The sequence below is a fragment of the Protopterus annectens genome, chromosome 6.part0 (genome assembly GCF_019279795.1).
Source record: "Protopterus annectens isolate FY-2018-M chromosome 6.part0, PAN1.0, whole genome shotgun sequence".
In the NCBI taxonomy this organism is placed as follows: Eukaryota; Metazoa; Chordata; order Ceratodontiformes; family Protopteridae; genus Protopterus; species Protopterus annectens.
In genome coordinates, this window is record NC_056737.1 from 21,878,956 (window position 1) to 21,906,766 (window position 27,811).

The 27,811-nt window shown below is 43.2% G+C and overlaps 1 protein-coding gene across 2 annotated transcripts in view; it reads right to left on the bottom strand.

Annotated features, from left to right (window-relative positions):
- The window catches only part of STRN3 (striatin 3), a 1,528,247-nt gene that overhangs the window by 712,597 nt on the left and 787,839 nt on the right, over positions 1-27,811 (bottom strand). Inside the window, exon 8 of one of the 2 annotated variants that reach the window (XM_044073815.1) lies at positions 4,636-4,746. The exons of the other annotated variant lie outside the window; for it this stretch is intronic. Within the exon in view, the coding sequence (XP_043929750.1) occupies positions 4,636-4,746 (111 nt within the window). The remainder of the gene's footprint in view (positions 1-4,635; positions 4,747-27,811) is intronic. 2 annotated transcript variants of the gene reach the window in all.

Here is a 27,811-nt window from a genome sequence, read left to right on the forward strand (position 1 = left end):
TGTGACTTTGCTTATGGCCGAAAGCAGGAACCTAGACTGTTAGAATTTCTGTACAAATGAGTCAACCCACATTGGGTTGACTTGCAGTGTGCGGTTGTAATTGTTCTGATTCACTTTATTTTAAATATTGTGAAAAGACAAAAACATGTGCAAGCTGAACCTGCAATGCATGTTGTACGGTTTAATTAGTGCAGTGGTGTAGGCGGGTAAAGAAGTAAAACCAGAGAGTGCCAACAAGACAAAGACCGGGGTCAGCAAGCAAGCCACCATACCAACTGCAGTTAGTGATGTCACATCATGGGCGTTTGGTATTGATATTCCTTCACATGCTTGACAGATGGTTACCAGATAAAATTGTTAAATAATGGTGTCTCAAAGGCCCCCAAAATACGGACAGATTTTAGACATTGCCATTAAAAAGTTTCTTAGAAAGTGTACAACTGTTAATAGCTACTGTTACTTACATGTTCTCGACTTGGTTGACAGCGGAAAATTTTTTTGGGCTTTCATTTCTCCATACAGGAAAGTCACTGTAATGACAGATACCTTCAGTGACAGACACTTGCAAATTAACTTTACCAATACATTTCGGCAGGAGAAGGGTTTAGAAATGAGTTGTTCTTGCGATAATACGCAAGTACTGTAATATCTGTGTGTATATATATATATATATATATATATATATATGTATATATATATATATATATATATATATATATATATATATGTGTGTGTGTATATATATAGATAAAATAATATATATTGCACGCACACACACACACACACACACACACACACACATATACTGGAAAGAAGGCGGGAGAAGAGGATGGAAGAGCGAGCAAGGGCAAAAAAGACTGTCTGACTTACAGGAGCAATGAAATCCCAATGCTTCTGCAGTAATTTGGGGGAATGAGGCATTATGGGATGGATAGGAGGAGCTTGAGCTTTGAATCTTAAGCTTAGAAAGCATCCAAGTCGGATCAGAGACACACAAGCAGAGGAACAAATGAAAACGACAACATCAGATCACATGTCTGAGTTCCTGTAAAGCCTTCCCCTTATCCTGAAGGGACTTAAACAAATCAGCAGCAGCTTCCTCAAACAAGTGTTTATTACCAGGAGGGGTATCTATCAACTTAGCCTTGATATCATCAGGAAATGGTTGAAGCCGAACCCAAGAGTACCTCCTCATCACTGACCCAAAAGCAGCAGCCCTAGAAGAAGCATCTGCTGCTTCATAACTATACTTGATAGAAAGACGAACCACCTCTGTGGAAGTCCCTAACAGGGAAACAGCCGAAGTTTTACCCTAGGAGTCTGTAAGATCAGAAATAACCCGACAAGCCTGAGATAGGAGAACCAACACATACCTCAATAAATGGGTCTGATAAGTAATAGCCCTAAAAGCCAAGGTAGCAGAGGTGTAAACTTTCTTACCTAGCCTTTCCATGATTCTGCTGTTTTTATCACAGGCCAATAATTTGGGCGATGGAAGCAAGTGAGAGGGCTTGTCAGAGGCTGAAGACTCCACTGAGGGGTCAGCAGCAGGATACCTATACAAAAAGTTACAGTCCTCAGGCACTGTATAAAACCTATCAGATTTCTTAGGACAGGGGGTCGAGAATCAGGAGCTTTAGATGCATTGGAAAATGCATACAATAGAGCAGCCAAAACAGGAGGAATAGCAGAAGGTTTAGGAGATTCCATCTGCAGCAACTCATAGTACCTCTAATGCATCTCAGACACCTGAGCACAATCCCATTTAAAAAATCCCATCATCCTGCAAGTTGTGTCCCCAAAAGAAATCTCTTCAAAGTATCAGGACTGGTAGATCCTCTTCCTCTGACTCATAGCCCAATATCAAAGGAATTTGAGAAGATTACACAAGGGATTCCCCATCAGAATCCAACTCCTCAGAGAAATCCTGTTCCCTGGGTCTTTTATGTGAAGTAGAGGACCAAGGGAGAGCTGGAACAGAAACCCCCTGAGGTGGTTTCAATGCCATCAAAGCATTAAACAAAAATCCCTAGTGAAGGCCTGCCACTCACTCTCTGGATCCCTAGGGGCAGGAGAAACATGTTTAGTTTTTTTTTTCTCTTTAATGTAATGTCTGCCTTGTAAAACTTGGAAGGCTCTGACCCCTAGGATGGCATTCAATAACAGTAGTAGGGACATCTTCCCTGACTAAAATCTGAGGAACAGCCCTAGGCCCCTTGGAAATAATCAACCGAGGTTCCCCCTGAACGTCCGAAACAGCTATCTGTAAAGCCTCATCGGACATGCTTGAAGCCGGATCCCCGCTGGCCACTAACCTGATCGCTGCAGAGGAATCCAACAACAAAGCCGGGAGAACCTCCATGCATTCAGTCATTCACTTAACTTGGGAGAAATGTCCAGCACAGGCTGGACAGTGGAAGATTCCAGCCTAGGCTTCTTAACCTTCTTCCCTGACAGCTGACCCTCAGGATGGGAAGTTCCCTCTACAATATCTTTAGCGAGAAGCTTAAGTCAATGATTCTCCAGATACAACACTATTGAAGAAAGCCTACTATGCAGAGTTTCTTGTACAAAAGCCTGTCAAATGGAACAGTACGTAAGGTTTTGCAAGGGGCCAAGGGAAAACAAACACAGTTCGTGGCAGTCTTTATAGGTAGTCTGTCTTCCACACTGGCATTTACCCTTCTTGGATGGCATGAAACCCCACAAGCAACCAAAAAAGAAACCCCAACAGGGCACTTATCTGCAACAGCTTGGAAACCAGCAACGGAATGTAGGCGTTCAGACTGATGATCAACAGACGGCATTCGGACTAGCAGAAAAGAAGTTCTAAGTATGGTGTGTCCGGAAATCACCCTTATGCCCTACGCTATGCAAGGAGCATACGTGTGACATACGGTGTACCTTAAAGCAGCCTAAGGCTTTGGTATGCTGGCCAGATGTCAGGCTGCCCTAGACAGAGAAGCCCAGATATAAAGAATACTGCAACAGTGATGTGGAAGGACATCTTAAGTGCGATTTAGCAATTAAAGGAACTTAACTTTGCCTGGGTGGCACTGGGTACAAGTAAAATACTACCTGAATGCAGGCTAGGATTATAAGCTTTGCTGAGACCCTGGGAAATGACGAGGAGACAATATGGTAGTAAAGGAGGTTTACTTAAGAGCAATACTGGTTTACTGGGTGGGCAACTCAGTATCCTGGATCTATGGAAAACAAAGGGTGGTAAGAGTACATAAACAGCTTATACAGCAGTCTATGGCAATAAAAGGGGGACTTCGGAAATCAGACTTTCATAAGTGTGGAGTCACAGATAACAGCCTTATTATAAAACACCACCAGCAAAAAGGGTTGAATGGGTGGGGAAGGCCAATCAGGCTAGCTAGAGAGGCATATAGTCCAATACAGGCAATACTGGAGGCCTTTCATAAAGTTTAGCTTAATGCATTAGTGGGGGGATGGGGCAGATACAGAATGCAACTTTAATATTTATTAAACAGCTGATGACCATTCTATGGTAAGTGGACAGAATTCAGTTTTCTTGTACTCTGTGAAAGTTTGACCTGATAAAACTGAAGACTAAAGTTGGAATTCAGCCCATTTGTTCCCTGCATAAAAATGGACAGTTACCTTCAACTTAGGCAAGCCCTAACAAAATCTATGAAAAGCTACCAAGTGTCACGCAATAAGAGAGATGGGATGTTCTGGAGAGGCAGATATCATCAGAACACATTTATAACACTGACATCTACTGTCAATACCTTTTACTTAGAGTAAAGATGTTTACTTCTATCCACACTCTGATCCAAAAGGAAATTAAATAAACGACCTCGGTAAATAACAATAACAGCATTAATCTTGCAGCAGCTGAAAAGGGAAAAACCACGTTGCAAACAAAAAGGACCTATGCCCTTGTACAGCTTATTAAAACAAACAGCTTAAAGGAATATAAACATAATTTAAAACTGGGCTACAAAAAGGAATATACTAAATAATTACAACAGTCAACAGCAAGACAAAGACTGAGGAACACTGGGGATGCCCAGTATTAGTCACTGGCAAAGAAAATCCAGAACCACAATTAGGTCCATTGCCAACTTCATACACTTATAACAACTTTCAATTTCTAAGGGACAGTCAAAAAATGCATGCAAACATTATCAGGTTCACATGAAACTATGAAAAATTAAGAAGCTCCAAACCCAGTGTTTGCAAACAAATAACGGTCAGAGTAAGAAAGGGTGAGTGTCTCACATTTTAGACACAGGTATAATGTGCCAAGTCTTACTGACATTTCTGTCGATGTACAAGGACTACAGTAACAGTTTAAAAAAAAAAGTGTCTCTGAGGTACAAGACATGTAAATCAAACCACCATTCAAAAATGATTTATCCAATTGCATAACAAGCAAATTTTTTTCTCTTGACACAGCCTCACTTTGAATTTCTACGTAGTTGTGTTACAGTATCTCAAACTTGTATAAAATGTTATGCTCATCTATCAGACTTCAAAAAGAAAAAAAATTCCAAGGGAATAAAATAAAGCATTCTTTTCAACATTAATGCCAGTCTAAATCTACTATTCCCAAAGCAGGAAATAAAGGCTGCAGTTGAGATTTGTGAAGTCTGAACTTACGCTTCACCCCTTTCTTCCCTTTCCGCTCCTTCTTGTACTGCTCCTTCAGTTTACTTATTAGTCCCTGGTCTACATCCCAAACCTCCGCAGTTGGGGACAGGTCATCTTTATCTGCATGCAGCATATTATTGAAAAAGAAAACAGCAGTTATCACAGCAAGCAATTAGTACTTATTATGTCACAAGCTGCAAAGATGTAGATTGTTAGTTTGCATTTAATGGATTAGAGCTGTAGCTTTCCTCATAAACCAGCCAACAATCATTTTGTACCATCACATTTTTAGTGGTGATTTAAAGACTAGTGATTCTTGAGCTCCAGCTCTAAAACAGAAAATTAAATAATTTAATAAAAAATTTGCAAAAAAAAAAAAAAAAAAAAACTGCAGGATACAATTGAAGGGAAAACTTAGAAGACCTTATTTCAATCACACAATTTCTGTCACTTCTCTCATGGTGATCTTCAAGCTTCATCTCTCCTTGCTGCCAGTCATGCAAGCAATGCATTTCAGAATCAGAGACAAAAAGCATAACTATATAAAAATGGCTACGACATGCCCTTATAAGAAAAAGCAAAGCTTGAAAATCAAGGATCTTTCCCCATGTAAAATTACATAGAGCGATTTAACTCTTACCCATAACAAATAAGTTAAGCAAGCAAAGCTCTGGATGACAACCTATACCTCTTAAAAGTAAAGGTTTATGACAGAACAGATGTAATAAACTTCAGCTAGTAATATGCTGTGGAATGAAAGTGAAATTGCTGTTTATCTTCCCCAGACAGTGGATTGTACTGGGTGATTGATTTTTTTTTTTGTACTTTGTCCCAGGTGTAGCCCCCGCTGTGCTTGGGCTCACTTTGCTCCGCTCCCACCCCCATTCCCACCCCCCCATATCATTTCCTCTGTACCCAACCACAGGTCCCTCCCAACCATCAAACTCCTCCCCTTCCTGTTACACAAGGTAACACCCACTACAAACTGTCTCCCTTACCTTACTCCTCCCCAAACTCTCAACCAACTCACCTCTATTAAAGCCCTCTCCTCCTCTCCTCCTCTTCAAACATGCCAGAAGTCATCATTCCTGTCATACTTCTACCTGCAATGCTCCTCCTACACAACATATCACCTCACACACTCTTAACCCCTATACATAAAGCCCCTCACCAAAGCTGCTTTTCCTACCCTCAGCAACCCATACTCATCTCTGCATCTATCCTTCCAATAAATACACTACTCCTAAAATAAAAATTCCTCCTTTCAAACATAGCACATCTAAGTATAAAATAAAATACTTTCACAACTACCCACAAAAAATGAAAGCGTATGACTTCCCAAGGACTCTGCTTTTGTCACGTGATATACACCCAAACCCTGGTCCTACCACTATTGCTAACACCCCACAAAATATCACCCCCAACTCTAATCGACCATCCATACCAAAAAAGAAAATGTCCTTCTATTGTATCAATACTCCAAGTATGCTCAACAAAGTAAGCCAGGTTCATGCTTTGGTATCTCTTCATACCCCAGATATTATCTCTATCACAGAAAGCTGGGTTTAACCTCAAAACCAAAATAAAAACATTTTTCCTCCAGGTTATAATATAGTTCAAGTTTGCTTAAAGAAAAAAAGTTGGAGGTGTTGCTTTACTTTAACTACCACACTCGCTCCCTTCCTAAAGAACCAGTTCCCTCCTTTACACCTGCTGAAATACTAATAGCAAACCTCAAACCCATTGACTTTACGACCATCACAGTAGTATCCATATACATTCCACCAGGGGACAACATCCCCCTTAATGGAAAATATACTGTCATATCTCTCCCTAAATGTCCCCAATGAAACTATCCTCCTTGGGGATGTAAACATTAATTGGCAAAACCTTAATAATCCAAACCCTCCATAAAACATAAACCTCCATGGATTTACACAACTAATCTCCAAACCTACCCATACTAATAACCCTCATTCTTCAAGCTCCTTGATAGATTGGATACTTATTTCTAACTCCAGCAAATACCATAACCCTGAAACTCTACCTGGTGCCCTGAGCGACCACTCACCTATAAAAGTGTTACAATACATCACCCACTACCCCAAACCACATTGGCTTATCACCTGCTGCAAACTTTCAACCTTTAACCCAGACACTTTTAAAACCCTCCTCTCTAGAATCAACTGGAATTTCCTTCCTCAGCTCCCACTCAACAAAGCAGTAAATGCCTTCAACTCATCTTTCTTAAATATTTAAATTCTCTAGTCCCACTGAGAAAAGTTCAATTAAAGGCAAACATTTCACCCTGGATAACTAAAACCACCAATACCCTTATGAAATCCAGAGATAGGGCATGGAAAACATGGGTACAAACCAAACTTCCAGCTGACCTCCTAAAGTATAAAGAACTTAGAAATCAGACAAAAAATGTATCAACAAAGACAAAAAAAAAGACTTTTATTATAACCCCCCCCCCCCAACAAAAAAAACATTAAAATCTGATCCAAAAAAATTCTGGAATACTATAAACCAAATATGGGTCTATATTATATAGTCGAAGTTTAATAACTTCGAACACAGAATGTTCGAACCATCCTGTTCAAAATTAAAAAACTTCAACTATGAATAAAACACAAAACAAAAGAAACTGATGTAAGCAGGGGGGGGGGCAAATCCCCCTGCACCCCCCACACCCCCGCTACTTAAATAGACCAACTCCGAGATTGCACCACATTGAACAAAAAGGAAACCTCCCCTTACGGAGATTTCTGTTCAAACACTCAAACTTCTGCAAATTCAAACTTATGGTCTCGACCATATGAGGTTCAAACTTGCAGAAGTTCGACTATCTGATAGGAACCTACCAAAAACTACATCCAGGTAACTCAAATTCACCAAACCCATGTCCTGACAAGTCACCTGAAGAAACTGCCAATAACTTCAATGCCTACTTTATCAAATTCATTTCCAAACTATTTAACCCCAACCTCTCAAACAACACTTCAAATCTCCCTATAAACCCCTCAACCACTATCTCAGTAAACTGCTTCTCTCTCAGACCTGTCTCCACTGACTATATCAGAACTCTACTCACAAAGCTCAAACCATGCTCTTTATCAGGAGACAATATTCCTTCTTACTTTCTCCGGATTAATGCACACACCCCTTGCTATGCCTGTATCCATAATAATCAATCGTTCCATCTCTGAATCCAAGTTTCCTTCTATCGGGAAACAGTTTTACACTCTTCCTATTCATAAAGGAGGTAACTCCACAGAAATATCTAAGTTCAGACCTATCGCTATCCTCTCCCCTCTCTCCAAAATCCTTGAGAAATGTATACACAAACAAGTTATGCATTATCTCTTACAAGAAAAAATTCTCACTACAATACAGCATGATTTCTGTCCCAAACATAGTACAATCACAGCTCTACTACCATTTCTCAATACCTCAGCCCTGGCTAAAGATGATCACAAATTCATATCCTGTCTACTCCTTGAGCTTTCTAAGGCTTTTGACACGGTCTTACACACACTGCTATTTAGTAAACTTGTAGACCTAAACTTCTTTCCTGATACAGTTGCATAGTTCTCTAGCTATCTCTCTGACAGGCTGCAGTCAGTACGATGGGACTCAGCACTATCTACCCCTCTCTTTCAGCAAGAACTGGTGTTCCCCAAGGTTCCATTCTTGGACCTCTACACATTAATATCTTCACCAACTCATTCCACTCCTCTTATTTTCAATCTAACATTATCCAATATGCAGATGATTCTACAGTCATAACTATTACCAATTCCCCCTTAGAACTCCAAACAAATACCCAGACATCTTTCAACTCAGTAGAAACATGGCTCACTAATAATTAGCTCATCCTCAACCCTAAGAAACCAAAATTGCTACTCTTTCTACCTAAATCTGCAAACCACATTAAACTTTCCTTCTCCATAAGGTCCCTAAACAAAAGTCGAAGCTAGCACAAAATTCCTTGGCATTACTACTGACAACCAACTAAAAATCTATCTTCACATTAACAATTGTATCAAAAAAAAAAAAAAAACACAAAAGTTAGGGCTACTGTACAGGAACAACAAATTTCCAACTTCCTAACTACCAAAGCTAGAATTTCGCTTACCATGCCTACCTTCTGCCATGCTTAACCTACTGTTCCCAAATGCTCACAAATCTGAACTCCTCCCTACTTACCAAATTAGAATCAACCTACCACAAAATAGCTAGATTTGCAGCTCAACAAACATAAATCTCACTACTGTATCTCCCTAAAATACCTGAATTGGCCCAAACTACCTCACCTGTTCCTACAATCTCAACTCCAAATCATACACTCCCATCCTATATCAGCCGGATTTCTGCCCAAGTCTATCTTCTTTCATCTCTCACTACTCCCCTATCAGACATCTCTGAAGCTCAACCCAACACCTACTAAAAATCCATAAACCCAAATCCAACACAGGGTGCAACTTGTATAGCTACCATCCCTGCATGGAGCAAACTCCCACTAGAAATAAGGTCCCTGACTCACCCCCAACAATTTAAGCTAGCAACCAAAGACCACTTTAAAAAACACTGGTCCTACCATTGTACTCACCCCCCTGATTATTACCTACCTTTTATAGTACAGTCAAACTAACTTACAAAAACTTACCATTAACTACTTCATCCTATGCAACCGTTAAAGCTTCTTCTATACTCTGCTCCCTGAAAATTCTTATGTAAACTTTTAAATTTCTGCTACTCTGCATTCAAAACCTTATATTTACTCAATGCTCTTTTTAAACCAAACCATACAACTTATTCTACTTTAACATTCTCCTTTTTATTTATAGAACTGTTTTATCTGTCAACAACACACATGTATGTAGCTTATGTATTTTAACTACCAAAATTCTCTACTGCTATTTATACTGAAATGTATCTGCATTGCTATTTTTATTGCATTGTATATCTTTGGAGCTTTTCTCCCTGGGCCTCTGCTGAAAAAGGGCAATAGCTCAGCCGGACACTCCCAGTCAACAAATGTAAAATAAATAAATTTACAAAGCTTTGATCTGTGACCTATGAAAACTCTGAAAAAGAGAAAGTAACAGAGCTTACCTAAACAGCCCTTCAAGTGGGACCTATACTTTAATGCCACAAAACTAGTACCAGAGGTTACTAGTGTGCTGACCACTGAAAACAGTCTCTAACAGCAGTTAGCGGCAATGACGTGCCGTGTTGCTATATATATTATGTTGGTGGTTCTCTCACCCTTCACGTGTTTTACACACCATCTTTAACTATCTACAAAACAAGAATCACAAGCAAGCAAGTCAACAATGCTTGTTCAATTATATCTCTGAAACAGCAGAGGCAGCTTTAAACCTGCAACTGATATGCAAGAAAAGAGAAGACTACTGACAATCCAATGCATAAAGTATTTTAGAGGTACAGCAAGTTATCTCTCATGTAATCAAAAGAGGGAAGAAGTGATAAAAGTTATGATGCACCCTGGTGGGGGGCAGTCTAACACAGCTTTGCAAAGATCACACTGCATTAAGTGATTGACATTTTGGTTCAGAAATACCTACATTAAAGCAGCAGTTAATAAAATACTCAAGTAGGCTTTCATATGCCAGTGGACACAGTTTTGCAGAAAATAAAGGCTTAACAGGGGCTACTAGATTTGATGCTTGATACAGCAAAGTAAATACAGTGACTTACAACAATCAGAGAAACCTCTGTATAACTACATCTTCAACTACTACATCAGGAAAACAAATTATTTCCTGTGTACTCGTGAATCCAAGACAGACTACTATCATAATCTCCTTTACCCCTTCCATTCTTCACCACTCTTTCCATAATCTGTGTAAGACAACAATAGTACGGAAATTCTGAATCAAGCAGCAACAGTTAAAGTATTTCTCATGGGGTGATCACATGCAACACAACAAATGTGTTTATTACATCACTTTAATTTCTGGAGTATACTTTTCACGTGGAGCGTTATTACTTAAAAGATAAGGAAACAAAGTCACTTACATACCACTGAGAGAGACTTGCAACAAGGAAGAAATGTTCTGTAATGGCAAGTGCTGTATTACAACATGCATCAGTAAAGGGTTTTGGCTATACAGAACTAAAACACATACAAGGCTTCGGCCATATATTCAGCCAATGGCACGGATTTCACTCCCTGACGTCAACTCTGTTTCTTGACCGACAGCAACACATCAGACACACTAGGCTTGATTTCCAACCCTTGTCAAAGATATACTTTCATTATGTTAACCTTTACTAGGAATCTACAAAAACATTCTGATGAGACACACAGTCCTTTTCAGCAGTTGCCTCCTTTTAGAAAGCTGGACTCTACCAAAAGGTGCAGGGTAGAGGATCATGCATAATAATATTAGTCTCTCTCTCTCTTTTTGTGCTGACTCAAACGTGCAAAAGCCGATTTTATCTCAAATTAAGTGGCAGAACATCAAAGTAACAATGCATAAATGTCTGCATAGATAAAACAATTTGTGGCACTTCAAAACAAGGTGTCACTAAGAAAATGTGGCCAACAGTGTGACCGATTCTACTAAGTAAACAATACAAGCACCTCAGATGTTACATGCTTCTAATATTACACTAGTAATCCCTCACTATTTGGTTAACCATGCAGATTCTGAAGAAGCTACATACACTAAACGTTTTACTTAATTTCTCAGTGCTATCACCTAATGATCTGGTAACTGGCAAAGTATAAAGTACAGTTATGTAGGAACTTACCATAAAACGAAATTATGGCTTACCATAACATTCCATCTGTGTTGTTGATCTTCGTTCATTTATTACTGATGGGTTATTGGTTCCGTCCTCGGAACCGAGCCGGCCTCACACAAAGCTCGCGTCAGCCAAAAACTCTCGAGCTAAGATCCTACCCAGAATGCTCTGCTCTGTTACCTCAGATCGAGTTTGCAAGTTGAAAAACAAAAGTAGAGGCTACCTCTGGTCATAACAGACCTACAATAATGGAAAAAAGGGAGTATATGAGATCAACCAGGAACCTCTGGAGGGGGATGGAGGGTGGGGAGTAATGAATGAACTAAGATCAACAACACAGATGGAACATTATGGTAAGACATTACTTCTTTATCTTATGTTGTTAATCTTCATTCATTCCTTACTGATGGTGGGGAGTAATGAATGAACAAAGATCAGCAACACAGATGGAACATTATGGTAAGACATAACTTCTTTATCTGATGTTAATCTTCGTTCATTCCTTACTGATGGGAGAGAGTCCCCAGCTACCTGTATCCCTGGGCGGCCCTCATGGAAGGACATTCCTGAGCACCATGGAACCAAAAGAAGCTCTTCCTCTGGAGGCCAAATCCAATTTGTAATGAAGGATAAAAGTATCGGGTTTGGCCCAAGTCGCAGCTGAGCAAATATCATTGAAGGAAACCCTAGCATGGAAAGCTGCTGAAGTTGCCATAGATCTTGTAGAATGAGCTTTCACTTTGTGAGGCAAGGTGATGTTGTTCTTGTTGTAGATGAAGGTAATGCAGTTCCTCAACCATGATGCCAATGTAACTTTAGAGACAGGATGACCTAACCTTGGTCCAGAAAAGGCCAGAAACAGTTGGTCTTATTTACGGGTAGATTCTGTTCTATCCAGATAAAATCGTATTTGCCTGTGAACATCCAGGGAGTGCAGGCAATACTCTCCCTTGTTAGAATGATTAGGAAAAATAGTGAGAGGTCAACAGACTGGTTGATAGACCACCACTCTGACACCACTTTCGGTAAAAAGGAAGGATTAGTTCTCAGTGATACTCTACCCTTATGGAAAATAAGTTAGGGACGTTTGATGCATAAGGCTTGAAGTTCTGACAGACGTCTGGCCGATACGATTGCTACCAGAAACAAAGTTTTCCAAGAGAGGTACTTTAAATCACATGAAGACGCAGGCTCAAAAGGGGGAACTGTTAGAGCTTGTAGAACCAACGCCAAATCCCAAGGTTGTACTGGTTCTCTAAAGGGAGGTTTTAGGTGAAAAACACCCTTCAAGAAAGTCTTACAGAGTCTACATGACATAAATGAAAAATCCTGAAAGCCAATGTGGAAATTAGAAATGGCAGCTAAATGAACATCAGTAGTAGAGGCTTTACCCCCAGATTGAAAAAGATGCGATAAGCAATCTAAAACCACCAAAACTGGGGCTGACAAGGGGTCCAATTGTTTGTTCGCTGCCCATAAAGTAAACCTTTTCCATTTGCTGAGCTAGATTAGCCTGGTGGACAATTTGTGAGATGCGATAAGAATATTGCACACCGGGGAAGAGAAGTTATCCTGCCTGGAAATTATAGGAAGTGGAGAAACCAAGCGGTCAGCTTCAGGCTTGTTAGATTGGGGGGAGTCAGACCCTGCGGATGGAAGATCAACTTTGGGGATGGATTGAGAATCCACGGTCGATCTAGCAGGTGACGCGAGAGGAAGGGGAACCAAACTTGTCGAGGCCAATATAGAGCAATGAGGATCACTTTGCTCTTAAACTGCCATGCTTTCTTCAGAAAATGGGAGATGAGAGGAAGAGAAGGATAAGCATAAAGCAGACCTGAGGGGCAAGCGTGAACTAGAGCGTCTCTCGGTGACTGTCCCCCAAGGGGGGAACAGGGCAAAATAGTTGCTGCACTTGTAGTTGACTGGGGAGGCGAATATGTCGTAGCAAGGCAGGCCCCAGTGGTTGAAAATTCTTGCTGCTATTACAGGATTGATGGACCACTCGTGAGGTTGTAGAATGCACCTGCTCAATTTGTCTGCTATCACGCTGGAGTTCCCGGGAATGTGCTTTGCAATTAGAAAGCAGTTGGAAGCTATCACCCATTGCCATATTCTCAAGGCCTCTCAGCATAATGGATAAGAACTGGTACCCTCTTGCTTGATGTACCAGACCACTGACATGTTGTCTGATTGGATCGCAATAGTCCCTGACAGAAGGATACAGTGGAATGCTTGCAACACTAATAGCACTGCCCTCATTTCCAGGACACTGATATGCAAATGGGCCTCTGTCTCCGACCAGGTGCCTTGGACCGAGTTTCCCTGACATAGCCCCCCCCCCCTCAGGGAGGCGTCCATGGTCACCATGGCTTTCGGCTGATGGGGGAGACCATTGTTGGGGATTTCAAGACGTCCACCACAGCAAATCTTGGTTGCATCTCTGAGTTACACTTTGAAAAGACAAATGATGTTGCAGAGGGTACCACTGAGGGAGAAGTAGCCACTGGATAAGTCTCATGTGGAATCTGGCCAGAGGAGCAATGGTGATTGAGGCTGCCATCGACCCCAAGAGTTGGAATATGGACCGAACAGAAGATTTGTGGTGACAGATTAGCAGATGAACCTGTTGTCTTATTCTTTGAAGTCTGTGATCCGGAAGAGATGCAGTGCAATTCCTTGTGAACAAACAGAACCCCAATGAATTCTAAAGATTGTGTTGGGGTTGTGTTGGACTTCCCCCAGTTTATAGTGATTTCCAGGTGTTGAGCTTTGAGAAGAGTGTAGTCTAGGGCTTCTTCCAGTAGACGCTTGGTGGGGGCGGTAAGGAGCCAGTCGTCTAGGTATGGAAATGCCTGGAATCCCTGAAGTCGCAGGTGAGTGATGACCACTGCCATGCATTTGGTGAACACTCTAGGGGTTGTAGACAGACCAAAGGGCAGTTCTCGAAATTGGTAGTGACTGGCTCCTATGCAGAAGCGGAGGTATCTTCTTGAGCGGTTGTCCATTTTTATATGGTAATACGCATCTTGAAGATCTACAGAGCACATCCAATAGTCTTCTTACAGACGAGGAAGGATAGACTGAACCGTGACCATCCGGAATTTCTCTGTTTTTACAAATTTGTTCAGTGGGGTGAGATCCAGATTAGGTCTCCAGTCCCCTGTCTTTTTTGACACCAAAAAGAACCTTGAGTAAAAAACGGATCCTATCTGGTCTGGGGGATCTGTCTGGATGACTTTTTTGTAGCAGCTTTCGGATTTTGTGTGCTGCTTCCCTTTGACTGGGTGGAATGTCGGGAAAGTCTCTGGGTTAGGTGGGACAGAGATGGAAGGGGATGCGATAGCCTCTGGATATTATCTGTTGTACCCAAGAGTCGGTGGTTATGGTTCGCCAGGCAGTGGGGTACAAGGAAAAACGATCCACGACCGCTTCCAGATTTGAGCAGTCGGGCAACGCTTCAGGAGCACTGGTAGGGCTGACCAGAGGAAGAATCTGTGGAACCCCGGTTTCGTGGACCTCCCCTGCCCCGAAAAGAGAGTCTTCCATTGGAGTTTACCTCTCTGCCTCTAGGGGATAACTCGGCGCATGCATCACGGAAACAGCCCTGTGATTTTCTGTGCCACATCTTCCCGCTCCTCTGATTTCTGGAGTAGAATTGTTGAGGGGTGGAGTGCCAGACACCAATAGCAGACAGAGTCTTGGCATCTTATTCGCACCTTGCTAGTGTATCTTTAACCTTAGGGCCAAACAATGAAGCGGCCTCGATGGAGATATTCATAAATGAAGCCTTAAAGGAGTCCACAAAGTCGCAAAGGCATGACGTGTCGTGACTATACCTGTGCCTGCCGCTCTAGCCGCTCCTTCCATTGTGTGTGAAATGAGGCGCATGGAAGAATTGGATATCGATTATAGGGTTGCTACCTGAGAAGCTACTTTGTCACACACCTCATCATAGGTGCATAGGTAGGTACTAGGCTATCTGCCAGAGGAAATTATAAGCCTAGCCAGAATGTGTTGGCTTTCACCACCCTTTTAGATTAGTTTATTGTGCCTCTGTCAACAGAACCACTGAATTGATCCCCGGGGTAAATTTTTGGTTTCCCATCCACTCATCAAGACTTTTCTTGAAGAGGGTCAGTGAGGTGCTCTGCCTAATGTAGATTGGAATCTTGTTCCAGAGCAAGGGAAGTCTCTGGGACAGGAACCTATCCCTCCAGCATGTCCTATTTATTGTTGTGGTGAGGTTTAGATCTCTAGAGCGTGCGTCTCTATGGGATTTGGTTTTCTTACGGTGGAGCATGTCCATCAGTTCTGGGTTTGACATGGCCTTGTATGTCAGGCAGAGATCACCTCTGAGTAGGCGATATGCAACCGAGTACAGCTGGAGTTTCGTTAATCGATCTGCATAGGGCATCTGTTTGAGGCCGGTAATCATCTTGGTGAGGTACTTCTGTGGTCTTTCCAGCTGTTGCAGGTGTCTAGTAAGGTACATCCCAAATGGGGCATTGTACTCTATGATGGGCCTGATGAGAGATGAGTAGAGGGGCACAATAACCACTTTTGATCTAGACGCGAACCCTTTTGTGATTAGGTGGGCCACATAGGATTTTCTAACCACTTTGGCAATGTGGTTATCAAAGGAGAGATTACTATCCACTTGGGTCCCCAGATCCCTAATTACATCTTCCATATTTAGAGGACTACCACCTATGTGGTAGTTTGTGGGTACTTTGTTTTTCCCAAAGGGGAAGACTATGCGCTTTTTGGCATTTAGCTTGAGGCCATGATTCTGACACCAGGTATCCGTCTCAGTGAGACCCTTCTGGAGGATGTCTGTGTCAGCCAGTCGATTATGGCCCCTAGTTTGCAGTCATCTGCAAACTTGGTAAGCCACAGCCCTCCTGTGTTTGCCTGTATCTCAGAGAAGTATATACCGAACAGGAGGGGTCCCAGGACTGAGCCCTGGGGGATGCCACTTGTAACCGGTTTAGAGTCGGACCTAGCACCCGCAACTCTTACCGAGTGGGTTCTATCTGTGAGCCAGTTGGCAACCCATCTCATGACGTAAGGGTTAATGTTCAGGCTGGTGAGCTTGTCTATAATACCAGAGTGGGGAATGGTGTCAAAGGCCTTGGCGAGGTCTAGGTAGGCTGTGTGGACCACCTTTCCCTCATCTATAGCCTTGATAACTCTTTCAAAGAAGTCTACCAGTTTTAAGAGGCAAGATCTGCCCTTAACAAAGCCGAATTAGGCAGGGTCCAATGTTTGGAGGTTCCCAATCTCTTTCTTAATGAGTTCCATGATGATGCGCTCCATAGCTTTACAGACCAAGCTAGTCAGGCTTATAGGGCGATAGTTCCCTGGCTCCGTTGTGGGCTCCACCTTTGTGGAGTGGGATAACTGTTGCTGTATGCCATTCCGTGGGAACATAACCTGTGGAAAGGCAGAGTTTGAACAGTGTATTAAGGTGAGGGGTTAGTTTATTTTGGAGCTCGTGTAAGACGCAGCCTGGGACACCATCTGGTCCCATTGATGCTGTGTTTTTGGCTTTGAAGAGGGCCGTTTTAACCTGCGTGTCTGTGATTACTGGGGCTCTACATTCTTCAGGAATGGTCAAGGGCCCTTTTGGGAGTGAGAGGAGGGGTGAAGTTTGCACTGAACCTGTTAGCCAGGATGTTGGCAATGTCCGTTGGTTCAATGTATTTTGTGCCATTCTGCACTAACTCAGAGCAGATCTGAGAGTTGCCACTTAGATTCTTGACATAGCTAAAGAATGCTCTGTGGTTATCTTTAGAGTCTTTGGCGATTTTTCTTTCAAAGCTAGCCTTGGATGGTTTTATGAGGGATCGTAGTTTCTTGCTGATACTGATCAGGGATGTCTTCCCTAATTGGGCTTTTGTTCTATTCTGTACTAGTTTCCTCCTTCTATTGTATAGCTTATTTATGACAGGGGTCCACCAGACAGGTTTCCTCTTTTTGGAGGAGCGAGTCTTGGTTTTGCTTGGGATAGCCCAATCCATCCACTCTTGCAGGTGGTCATAGAGTGCATCTGTAAAGGATTCTGCAGCTTGGACAGCATTATCCTTTACCATGGGGGCTTTAAAACATACCAACTCGGTCTTAAGTAGTGGGAAATTTGCTTTTGAAAAGTTTTTCATGGTGGTTTCCTTGTCTGGGGGTGGGGTCGGTATGTGAATGTTCAGTGTGATTAATTTATGGTCTAATCTAACCAGTGAGGGTTTTACATCCGGTGTGGAACATCGGTCACCCACGTTGGTGATGACCAGGTCCAATATGTTGTCAATTCTTGTGGGAGTGGTGATCAGTTGGTCCAGGGTGTTTGCATTTATAAACTCTAGGAAACGTTGGGCAAAAGAGTTAGTAGATGAGTAGTTCTCCCAGTTTATGTTTGGGTAACTGAAATCTCCCAATATCACGGTGTTGGATAGGACCTTCGTATTTTCCAGTGTTTTCAGAAATGCTGAATGGGGGTCCTGGGACATGGTAGGTGATCTGTAGCAAGCTACAATTTGAAATGCAGTTTTGCCCATTGTTAGTTGCACATGGATGGTCTCAGGGGCATCCTGCTGTGCCACTAACCTGGAGGTGTGGGTATCCTTGATGAATATGGATGCACCCCAGCCTTTTGTATTTCGGTCCAGGTTCTGTGGCCGAAAAGCATGGTATGAGTTGTAACCTGGTAGTGCTGGGGTGCTCTCTGGAGCCTTAAACCAGGTTTCTGTTACTGCACAGATATCGATTTCCTCCATACTGAGGAGTGCCTCAAGTGCATGCATTTTGATTTTTAGACTTCTGGCATTGAGTAGCATCACCCTCAGTTTTTGGTTTCTTGTGCTGTTTAAGGAGGTGGGTTTGTCTTTTGAGCCTTGCCTAAAAAAGGCACTATGGGGGCGGCAAGAGCCTTGGCCTGTATTCAAAAGCCTAAGGATGACAGGTGCAAGCCGTCTCTTGTGAAGCAACGTGGCTTGTTGAGCATGTCATCCCAGGCTGACAGACACTGGATCCCCTTAGAACACCAGAAGCTTAGCCAATTGTTGAAATTGATCATTTTTTCTTTATACTGTGGCATCATTCTACGTGAGGGTAGTCTGCTACTCAGGGTCAGGGGTCATACTGGCCTGGGCTACGTGATCAGAGAGCTCCTCCATGTCTCTTTTCATAAAGTCCAGGGAGGTACATCTCTGGTCACAAACAACAACATGGACAATGACAGAGTTATATTTGTTCTTGTTTTGGAGTGACCTGAGTGCTTGTGTTATGTGGCAGATCCTGGCACCCGACAGACAGCTTACAGTAACCTTCTCCTTGTTCAGCCTAGTGAGTGGGATGTCAGTGTGCCTGACTACAGAGTCATCTGTTGCTAGTGTGTTGGGTGTGTTATTTAGCCTTAAGGGCTGCGATTGTGTGGCACACTGATTTTGTGAAGTATGTGTTTCGTGGTTTGTGTTGGGGGTGGAGGTTGCTTGGATATCTGCTTTGGAGGTCTCTGCTGCTTTTGCAGATTTTTATTTAGAGCCTCTGAGTATGTTTTTGTGTATTTATGTCTGTTTTTTGCTGGTGCAGGTATGATAGGTCTAAGTGAGACTGGTGGTGTGGTGCAAGTAATTCCCTTCTCCTCATGACTGGCTGTTCCAGCCTTGGGTTGAGAGAGCTTGGCCTCCAGTTTGGCTGTATAATTGCATATCTCGCATATATTTGTGTTGGGTGGTAGGAGGAGAGGATTTTCAATGTACATGATGCAACTGTAACATTGCCTCAAGATGCCCAGATTCACCAGCTGGACTTGGGAGTACACCTGAAACTGCCCATTAGACATTCCTGGATAGGTAAGGTGGGTTGTTTTGCTGATTGTCCTGTAGGAACGAATAGAGAGCCTTGTAATATAGGAGGGTCTAGTGCTAGGGTTTATTAGTGCTTGCTATGAGTTATGAGCAAGTGCTAGGTTGTAAAGTGAATGGTTGAGTGCTTAAGTTGAAGGTTTGACTAATTTCAAGGGAAGAATTGAAGAGGAGACTTTGTGGAGCCAGGAATGGTTTAACCCTAGCTAACTGGGGCTGCCCGGCATGCAAAAGCGAGCACAAGTGGGTTTTAAAGCAGGGAAATGAAAGAGATAGGAATTAGCCCAAAACGGCCAATCAACTACTAATTTCTGGGCAGAAACCACTCCTCCAAGGACAGATAGGCTGCTCAAAGCTCCCCACTCTCACTGGTGAACAGAGAAAATTCATTCTATCCAAGTATGGTATGGGCAAACACAGAAACTTTGTAACACAGCCCTGGATTCAGCAAGGACCTGAAAACCGGACTATACTAGCTTAGAAAGGCAGAAATAAGTATCTTTTTTTTTAAGGCAAAAAACAGTCAGTAAAACACTTTAAATGCACAGAAAAAGGCTATCGCACTTGAGTGTGTAGCCTACAACAGTTAAACAGTTACTTTAAACACAGATACTACTTTTTCAAAGTGCAGGTAACAATAAGTACACTATGTAACAAAAACAAGCTTTTTTATATCACAGAAATGCTAGAAATTGACATTTTAGGCGGGAATAGCTACAGACAAGTAGAAGCAGGAAAATGATACTTAATCACTCCAAAGTCTCTCTTTAGTCTCTCTGCTGCTGTAGAACTCTGCAGGACACCACGAGGAGCTTGCAGAGCTGCATACAAGCGCAAAACCGCGCACAAGCAGATTTTAAAGCAGGGAAATGAAAGAGAGAGGAATTAGCCCAAAATGGCCAACTAACTACTAATTACTGGGCAGAAACCACTCCTCCAAGGACAGATAGGCTGCTCAAAGCTCCCCTCTCTCACGGGTGAACAGAGACACATACTTCTATCCAAGAAAGGTATGGGCAAACACAGAAACTTTGTAACACAGCCCTGGATTCAGCAAGGACCTGAAAACCAGACTATACTAGCTTAGAAAGGCAGAAATAAGTATCTTTTTTTTTTTGAAGGAAAAAACAGTCAGCAAAACACTTTAAATGCACAGAAAAAGGCTATCACACTTGAGTGTGTAGCCTACAACAGTTAAACAGTTACTTTAAACACAGATACGACTTTTTCAAAGTGCAGGTAACAATAAATACACTATGTAACAAAAACAAGCTTTTTACGTCACAGAAATGCTAGAAATCAGCGTTTTAGACGGGAATAGCTACAGACAAGTAGAAGCAGGAAAATGATACTTAATCACTCCAAAGTCTCTCTATAGTCTCTCTGACACTGTAGAACTCTGCAGCACACCACAAGGAGCTTGCTGAACTGTATACATCAGAAACAGCTCCTGCCAAGGTTTCAGACAGATGGTTGATAAGGTCCCTCTGGAGCCTTGTAAAGTGTGCCAAGTAGTTCAAGGAACTCACGACGAAGGTCGATGAAGCAAACACACATTTCCCGAGTCTGTCCATCGCCTGGGACTCCTTGTTGGGTGGATGGACAGTCTCGCTCTCTTCTGCCAAGTCTTTTTACCAATGGGGATGCACAGCAGGGGGAGATAAAATCTTGTCAGGCCTCCGAGGTATAGCTTCCAAAGTGTCAGGAGCCTTCCATGCATGCTGGACAAGCTCATCAGCCGGGTGGGGTAATACAGGAGGTAGAGGGCCAGGCACAAAAGGCTTGCAGGAATACGGATTCCTCTGAGGAAGAGTTGGAGGACTTCCAGTTACCCCTCTGTCTTAGGATCTCAATGTCACCAAAGGACACCTCATCAGAGGGTGACTATGGGGACCCTTCCCTAACATCAAAGTCCGTACCTTCAGTCAAAAACTCCTCAGTGGAGTCCATGTGCTTCCTCTTGCACAAAGCCTTCCAAGAGACTTCCTCAGTGGGGAGCTCTGGGGAAGATTGCAAAGCAGGGATCTCCTGAGGGGGAGAAACTTGAGGCCCTTGTGCCCGGTGTCCAGTGGTTGTGGCTTGAGACAGTTGTGGCACAGAGAGGGGGGCAAGGACTCTGACAGGGAGGGTTTGCCAGTGGAGGCAAGCGCCCTCTCCATGGCCTGGAAGGCTTGCTTGCCCAAACAGGGATGGGAGCCCTGAACCAAGCACAACAACCCCAGAACCAGGATCACACCCTGCTCTGACGAGCCGACACCCAGACCAGGAGTCTCAAGAGGACTGTGGAGCGTGAGGATTCCTGGAGGGTGCCACACAAAAAATTGGCATGGAACCAAGAATGCCTACCCCCATGGCGCAGCCACTAGCCTGAAAAGAGACCGGTGCCCAGTGCACAGAGGGCGACAAGGATGACTCCAGCTCCAAAGTGAGGTCCACTGTTGGTGTCAAAGGAAGGGAAGCTGCTGTTGGAGGAAGGGGCTTCGATGATTCCCTGGAAGTCGAAGGAGGAGTGTATTTTGGGGTCTGTGGAGAAATACGGTCACCTGGAAGGGGGAACGTAGCTTTAAATGGTTGAGAGAGACCCCTGGCCATAAGCAACTGGTCGACAAGCCGCAACACATCCTGTTCTGAGAGGCTCCTGGTCGACCTCATAGTGAGATCTGAAGGACATTCTGGCCTTTCTAAAATAAGGGCTATATTGGCTTCCCACAAACGGATCCAAGGAAGGAGAATACTTGGTCCTTGCTAGTTTGTGTGGTGCAGAGCCCAGAACCGAGGGTGTCTGCACTGAGGAGAATGATGTTGACATTATCTGCACTGACAAAGGCAGCGCCATAAGAGTAGAGGGTGTCTGCACCGTAAAGGGCGGTGTGGCAAATGTCTGCACTGATGAATGCGGTGCCATCGAGGAAACTGTCGACACCAGTAATGACGGTGCAGAAAAGGACCGCACCGAACAGCATGTCGGTATCAAAGGTGTCTACACCGTAGAGGACAGTATCGGCAAAAACAGGGCTGAAGGAGTCTGCACCAAAGGTGCCGAAGGAGACTGTACCTGTAGAGATGGTGCTGATAAAGGCTGCAATGAAACTGTCGGAGCAGTGTCTGCACCGGGAACTCTGGTGTCAGTGGCGATAAAAAGGACATAGCTGGAGTAAGAATCAACTGGGGCAGTGCCGAGGCTGGGGCTGAAAGGACCACAGACGGAAGCGCTGGGCTCGAAATTTTTACCTTTTTTGTGAGTCGACTACTTGCGAACTCCAGAGGGAGATGAAGTGAGCGACCTTGAGCAGGAAGAAGTAGAATGCCTCTTATGGGGTTTTGCAGGAGGGGGCGGGCCCTCCAACCCACAGATAGCCCTGCAGAAAGGAGTTTTAAGGAGGCCTTTCAGGATTAATTTAGTCTTCCTTTCATTGAGTCTCCTGTTCGAAAATTTCTACAAATCTCACACGGGGGGTCCACTGAAAGGTGGGAGACATTCAAACAATAGAGACATAAATCATGGCCATCAGAAAGCGGCAACTTACAGCCGCATTCCATACATTGTTTGAAACCAGCACTACTTTTCTTGTCCAACATAATAATATGAAGCGAGAAGAACGACAGTACCAAGAAGTTAAGAAAGCTACGCAGAAGGGTAAGAAAGGGACAAAAGAAGGATTACCACTGATATTAATGAAGAATTACTTCAAAAGGTAAGAAAAGGGTAATAAAACGGACAAAAAACTATAGGGAGAGGGTCTTAAAGTTACGATAGGGTAGGAGTATAGAGATAATAACTGACTGAAACCTTTTTAAACACTATCAATATAGAAACTTCAAAAAATTGTTCACTTAGTTGAGGGAGAGTGGCTTGACATGGCTGTAGAGCAACGCGCCAAGTGAGATCTGAGTTAACAGGAAGCAGAGCATTCTGGGCAGGATCTTGGCTCGAGAGTTTCTGGCCTACGCGAGCTTGGTATGAGGCCGGCTCAATTCAGAGTATGGAATCGATAACCCATCAGTAAGGAAAGAACTAAAATTAACAACATCAGATCAGTAGATATCCTACTGATCACTGCTGCAGTATTCCAAACGGTTGGGTTATCTTTCCAAAGAACCTAGATGCCCAGCTGGGATACCAAACGCAAAACCTTCCACAGAGCCGTGTGTCTGACATATGACTTAAACCTGCAGGCACAAGGATACATAAGCAGAGGTATGAGTATGCATTCTCAGATTATTTCCAAGCCAGTAAGCCTCTAGAGGCCTAAGAAACAAAATAAACTGATCAGCTAATAAAGAGGAGGCCAAAGGACAGTGGTCCTTCCTGTTCCAAGATGAAAAGGAAGGAAGAAAGAAAGCAGAGGTAAAGTAGGGTGGTAAAGAACATTGAAACAGTGATCAGTAGGATATCTATTGTTATACTAACTTCTTGCTCGACTGCACTACATATCCTTCCTTAGATCACTGATGCAGTACTCCAGTATTCCAAACTGCTGGGTGATTCCTAAAGCTTATGAGAAGAGAAGGGTGGCTGGATGAGACAAAGAAAAAGAAGTTATGTACTCACCATAATGTTCCATCTGAGTAGGTAACTTCATTTGTCAGCAACCTGTGGGTATCGGACCCGACCTGGATCCAAGCCGGCAGCTTTCCAAGCTAAAGATCCGAGCTCTCAGCTCCTCCCCCTTACCCATAATACCCCGCTACCTCCCTCCAGTCCTCAGATCGAGTTTGCCACTTATCAAATAACAACAATCAAACATACTCGAAAGAGATATGCTAACCTGATGCGCAACAGAAGGAAAAACCTTCTGTTGTGAAAATGATCACGAAACAGGCTAGGGGGAAGGAGGGTTGGTTGGTTGCTGACAAATGAAGTTACCGACTCAGGTGGAACGTTATGGTGAGTACATAACTTTTTTATCTGAAGTAGTTAACTTCATTTGAATAGCAACCTGTGGGACAGAGTCCCCAGCTACCAAAAACCTGGGAGGTCCTCATGGAAGGATATTCCGGAGCACTGCGGAGCCAAAGGCTGCCCTACCTCTAGAGATCAGATCCAGCTTGTAATGAGAAATGAAGGTATGAGAAGAGGCCCAAGTAGACGCTGAACAGATGTCACCTAAGGGAACTCTTGACCAAAATGCTGCAGAGGTAGCCATAGAATGGGTAGAGTGAGCATGAACCCCCAAGGGTTCTGGCCAACCGGAAGCTGAATAGGCTTGTAAGATGCAGTGGGATATCCATCTGGCTAAGGTAACTTTTGTAACTACGTGCAACCAATGTAAGAATATAAACACAAATTCTAAAATAAGGATCAAAAACATTACTAGATCCTTGGTAATTAGCAGAAAAGGGAATTGTAATACACAACGTATAGTATATATAGCTACGTGTACAAAGTGCCCCGCTTACTATATAGGGAAAACCGAGAGGAAATTTAAGACTCGAATTTACGAGCATCTATATAGAATTAAACGAGGTGACCCTAAGAACGCGTTGAGTAAGCATATTATGGAAAATGGTCAAGACCACACTTTCATATTTGCTATTATTGACCAGGTTGAGATGGGGGATAAGGGAGGCAATTGGAAAACGTACCTTGCATGGGTTGAAAGTAAATGGCAGATATGCTTGGATGCAACCACACCCCCGGGAATTAATGACCATATTAGTTTAAAGCCTTTTCTAGCTCTGCAATAGGATGTATTTATAGCTAGGAAATGTTTATTATGTATTTAATGGTATTAATATTTACATTATTTCTTGTTATTGTAAGTATCTAGTACACTATAGGAATGTATGCATTTATCAAAAACACACATTGTAAGTTTTATATGTGATTTTGTACTACACAAAACAGTATAGATCATTTTATACTTTTTAGTATGGGACTTTTAGATAAGATTTAGGGTTTAATGTCATTTAATATAGATGTTAAACATTTACTCATGTTTTTAAACATTTTTTCTAAATATTTTTTCATATTTGTTTATAAAACATGTTGTTATAAAATATTTTTTAAAAGTATTAATATGATAATTAGATGTGTTTATTTAATTAAATTGGCGCCAAAAGTGCTTTATAAACAATGCAGTTAAAGTGAATAAGGGTTCTGATGAAATCTGGTATTACCAGATGAAAGCGCTTAACCTGATCTCATTCGTATTCGTGTACTGGTTGTACTTTGGAATAAACTTGTGTTTTAAAAGAAAAAACTAGTGGCTCTCTATCTTGGGTCAAGGGGATCGTACTAGCTGTTTGTGGATTACTGGTTGTGCACACCATTTGTTTCGAGTTACTTTTGTAACTGGCTTGCCTAAGGACGGCTTAGCAAAAGACACGAAAAGCTGTTCTGCTTTGCGAGAAGCAGCTGTCCTGTGCAAGTAAAATCGCAATAGTCTATGCACATCCAACAAATGCAGTTTATATTCCCCTTTGTTTTGAAAGATGGGAAAGAAAACAGGCAAATTGATGATTTGATTGATATTGGCCTCGGAGGCCACTTTAAGCAAGAATGAAGGATTAGTCCTGACAGATACTCTGTCCTTATGGAAAACCAGGTACGGGGGTTTCGTACAAAGGGCTTGAAGTTCAGATACCCTCCTAGCTGAAGTAATTGCAATCAAGAAGGCAGTCTTCCAGGATAAGAATTTTAAGTCAACGGAAGCTGCAGGTTCAAAGGGTGGACCCGTTAGGGCCTGGAGAACTAAAGTTAAGTTCCATGGAGGAACCGCATTCTTGACCGGAGGTCTTAAGAGAAAGGTGCCTTTCAAAAAGGTCTTGCATATCTTAGCGGAAGCTAAGGGTTTATGGTTGTCCCCAATGTGGAAATGAGAAATGGCAGCCATTTGAACCTTCACAGTAGAAGAACTGGCCCCTTGATGGAAAATGTGGGACAGAAATTCAAGAACAGCTGGAATGGGAGCCGAGAAAGGATCCAAATCCCTATCCTTGGCCCAGATGGAAAAACGCTTCCATTTACTGTTATAGATTTTCCTGGTAGAGGGTTTATGTGCCGCTACCAGAATAGTTTTTACGGAAGACGAGATACCGGGAGTCCTAGCCGTTAGTGGAACTGGATCAACCAAGCCGTGAGCTTGAGGTCGTCCAGGTTCGGAGTTTGCAATCCCGAAGGATGAGAGAGCAGATCTGGAATGGGATCTAAGACCCAAGGAAGAGCTATGATGTGAGACCACGGATAAGGGAACCAGATCTGACGAGGCCAGAATGGGGCTATGAGGATTATTTTGCTCCCCAACCGACAAGCTTTCTGCAGAAATTTTGTCATTAGTGGAAGAGGAGGATAAACATAAAGAAGACCGGGTGGCCAAGCATGAAGCAGAGAGTCTCTGGGATTCTCCCCCGGTGGGGGAATTAAAGTGAAAAATTTGCTGCATTTTGCATTTGAAGGAGACGGGAAGAGATCGCAGCAAGGCTGACCCCATCTGTGGAAGATCTGTTTTGCTACTAAGGGGTTTAGAGACCACTCGTAAGGTGTGAGGATAGAATGACTCCGCTTGTCCGCTAGAATGTTGGACCGATTCAGAATGTGCGTTGCTATCAGAAAGCGGTTGGTGGAAATCGCCCATTCCCAAACTCTCATAGCCACTCGACAAAGAGGGTAAGACCTGGTTCCTCCCTGTTTGTTGATGTACCAGACTACAGCCATGTTGTCTGTCTGAATTGCAATAGCCCCTGGAGGAAGAAGGTCCTGAAGGGCTTGCAATGCTAAAAGCATCGCCCTCATCTCCAGAACACTGATATGCAGACCGGTCTATACAGGGGTCCACGTGCCTTGGACGGTTCTGCCCATGCAATGCCCCCCCACCCGAGGCGAGAAGCGTCCTTGGTCAGCTTGACTTGGGGTAGAGGCATCACGAATGGTCTCCCTAAGCGAAGCTCTCGGGAATGAAGCCACCAGAGAAGGGAGCTCCTGCAAACCTTGCTCAGGGGAATCTGTGAATCCAAAGGGTGTAGGAGGAGGGACTATTAGGCCTGAAGGGTCCACTGAAGGACTCTCATGTGCAGTCGAGCAAGAGGTGAAAGGCTGATGGCCGCTGCCACGGATCCTAGGGCTCTCAGGACTAATTCTGCGGGTGGGGCCGGGGACTGAAGAAGTGCTATTACATGCAGTGACAAGGTGCGTAACCTGTCCATTGTCAGAAAGGCCCTGGACTGGAGTGTGTTTATCCTGGTCCCTATGAAATTTAAAACTTGAACAGGATGAAGAGAAGACTTCCTGAAATTTATGGTAATGCCAAGGTGATTGGCCAAGAGTAAAGCATAATCCCTGGCGGAAGAGAGTAGATGCCTGGTGGGGGCGGTGAGGAGCCAGTCGTCTAGGTACGGAAAGACCTGAATTCCCTGAAGTCTCAGGTGGGCTGCTACAATTGCCATGACCTTGGTGAACACCCTGGGGGCTGTGGTGAGGCCAAACGGAAGAACCCTGAAGTGATAACAACTGGCCCCCAGCCGAAAGCGGAGATACCTCCTGGATCGTCTGTCCATGAGAATGTGGTAGTACGCATCCCCTTGAGGTCTATGGAGCACATCCA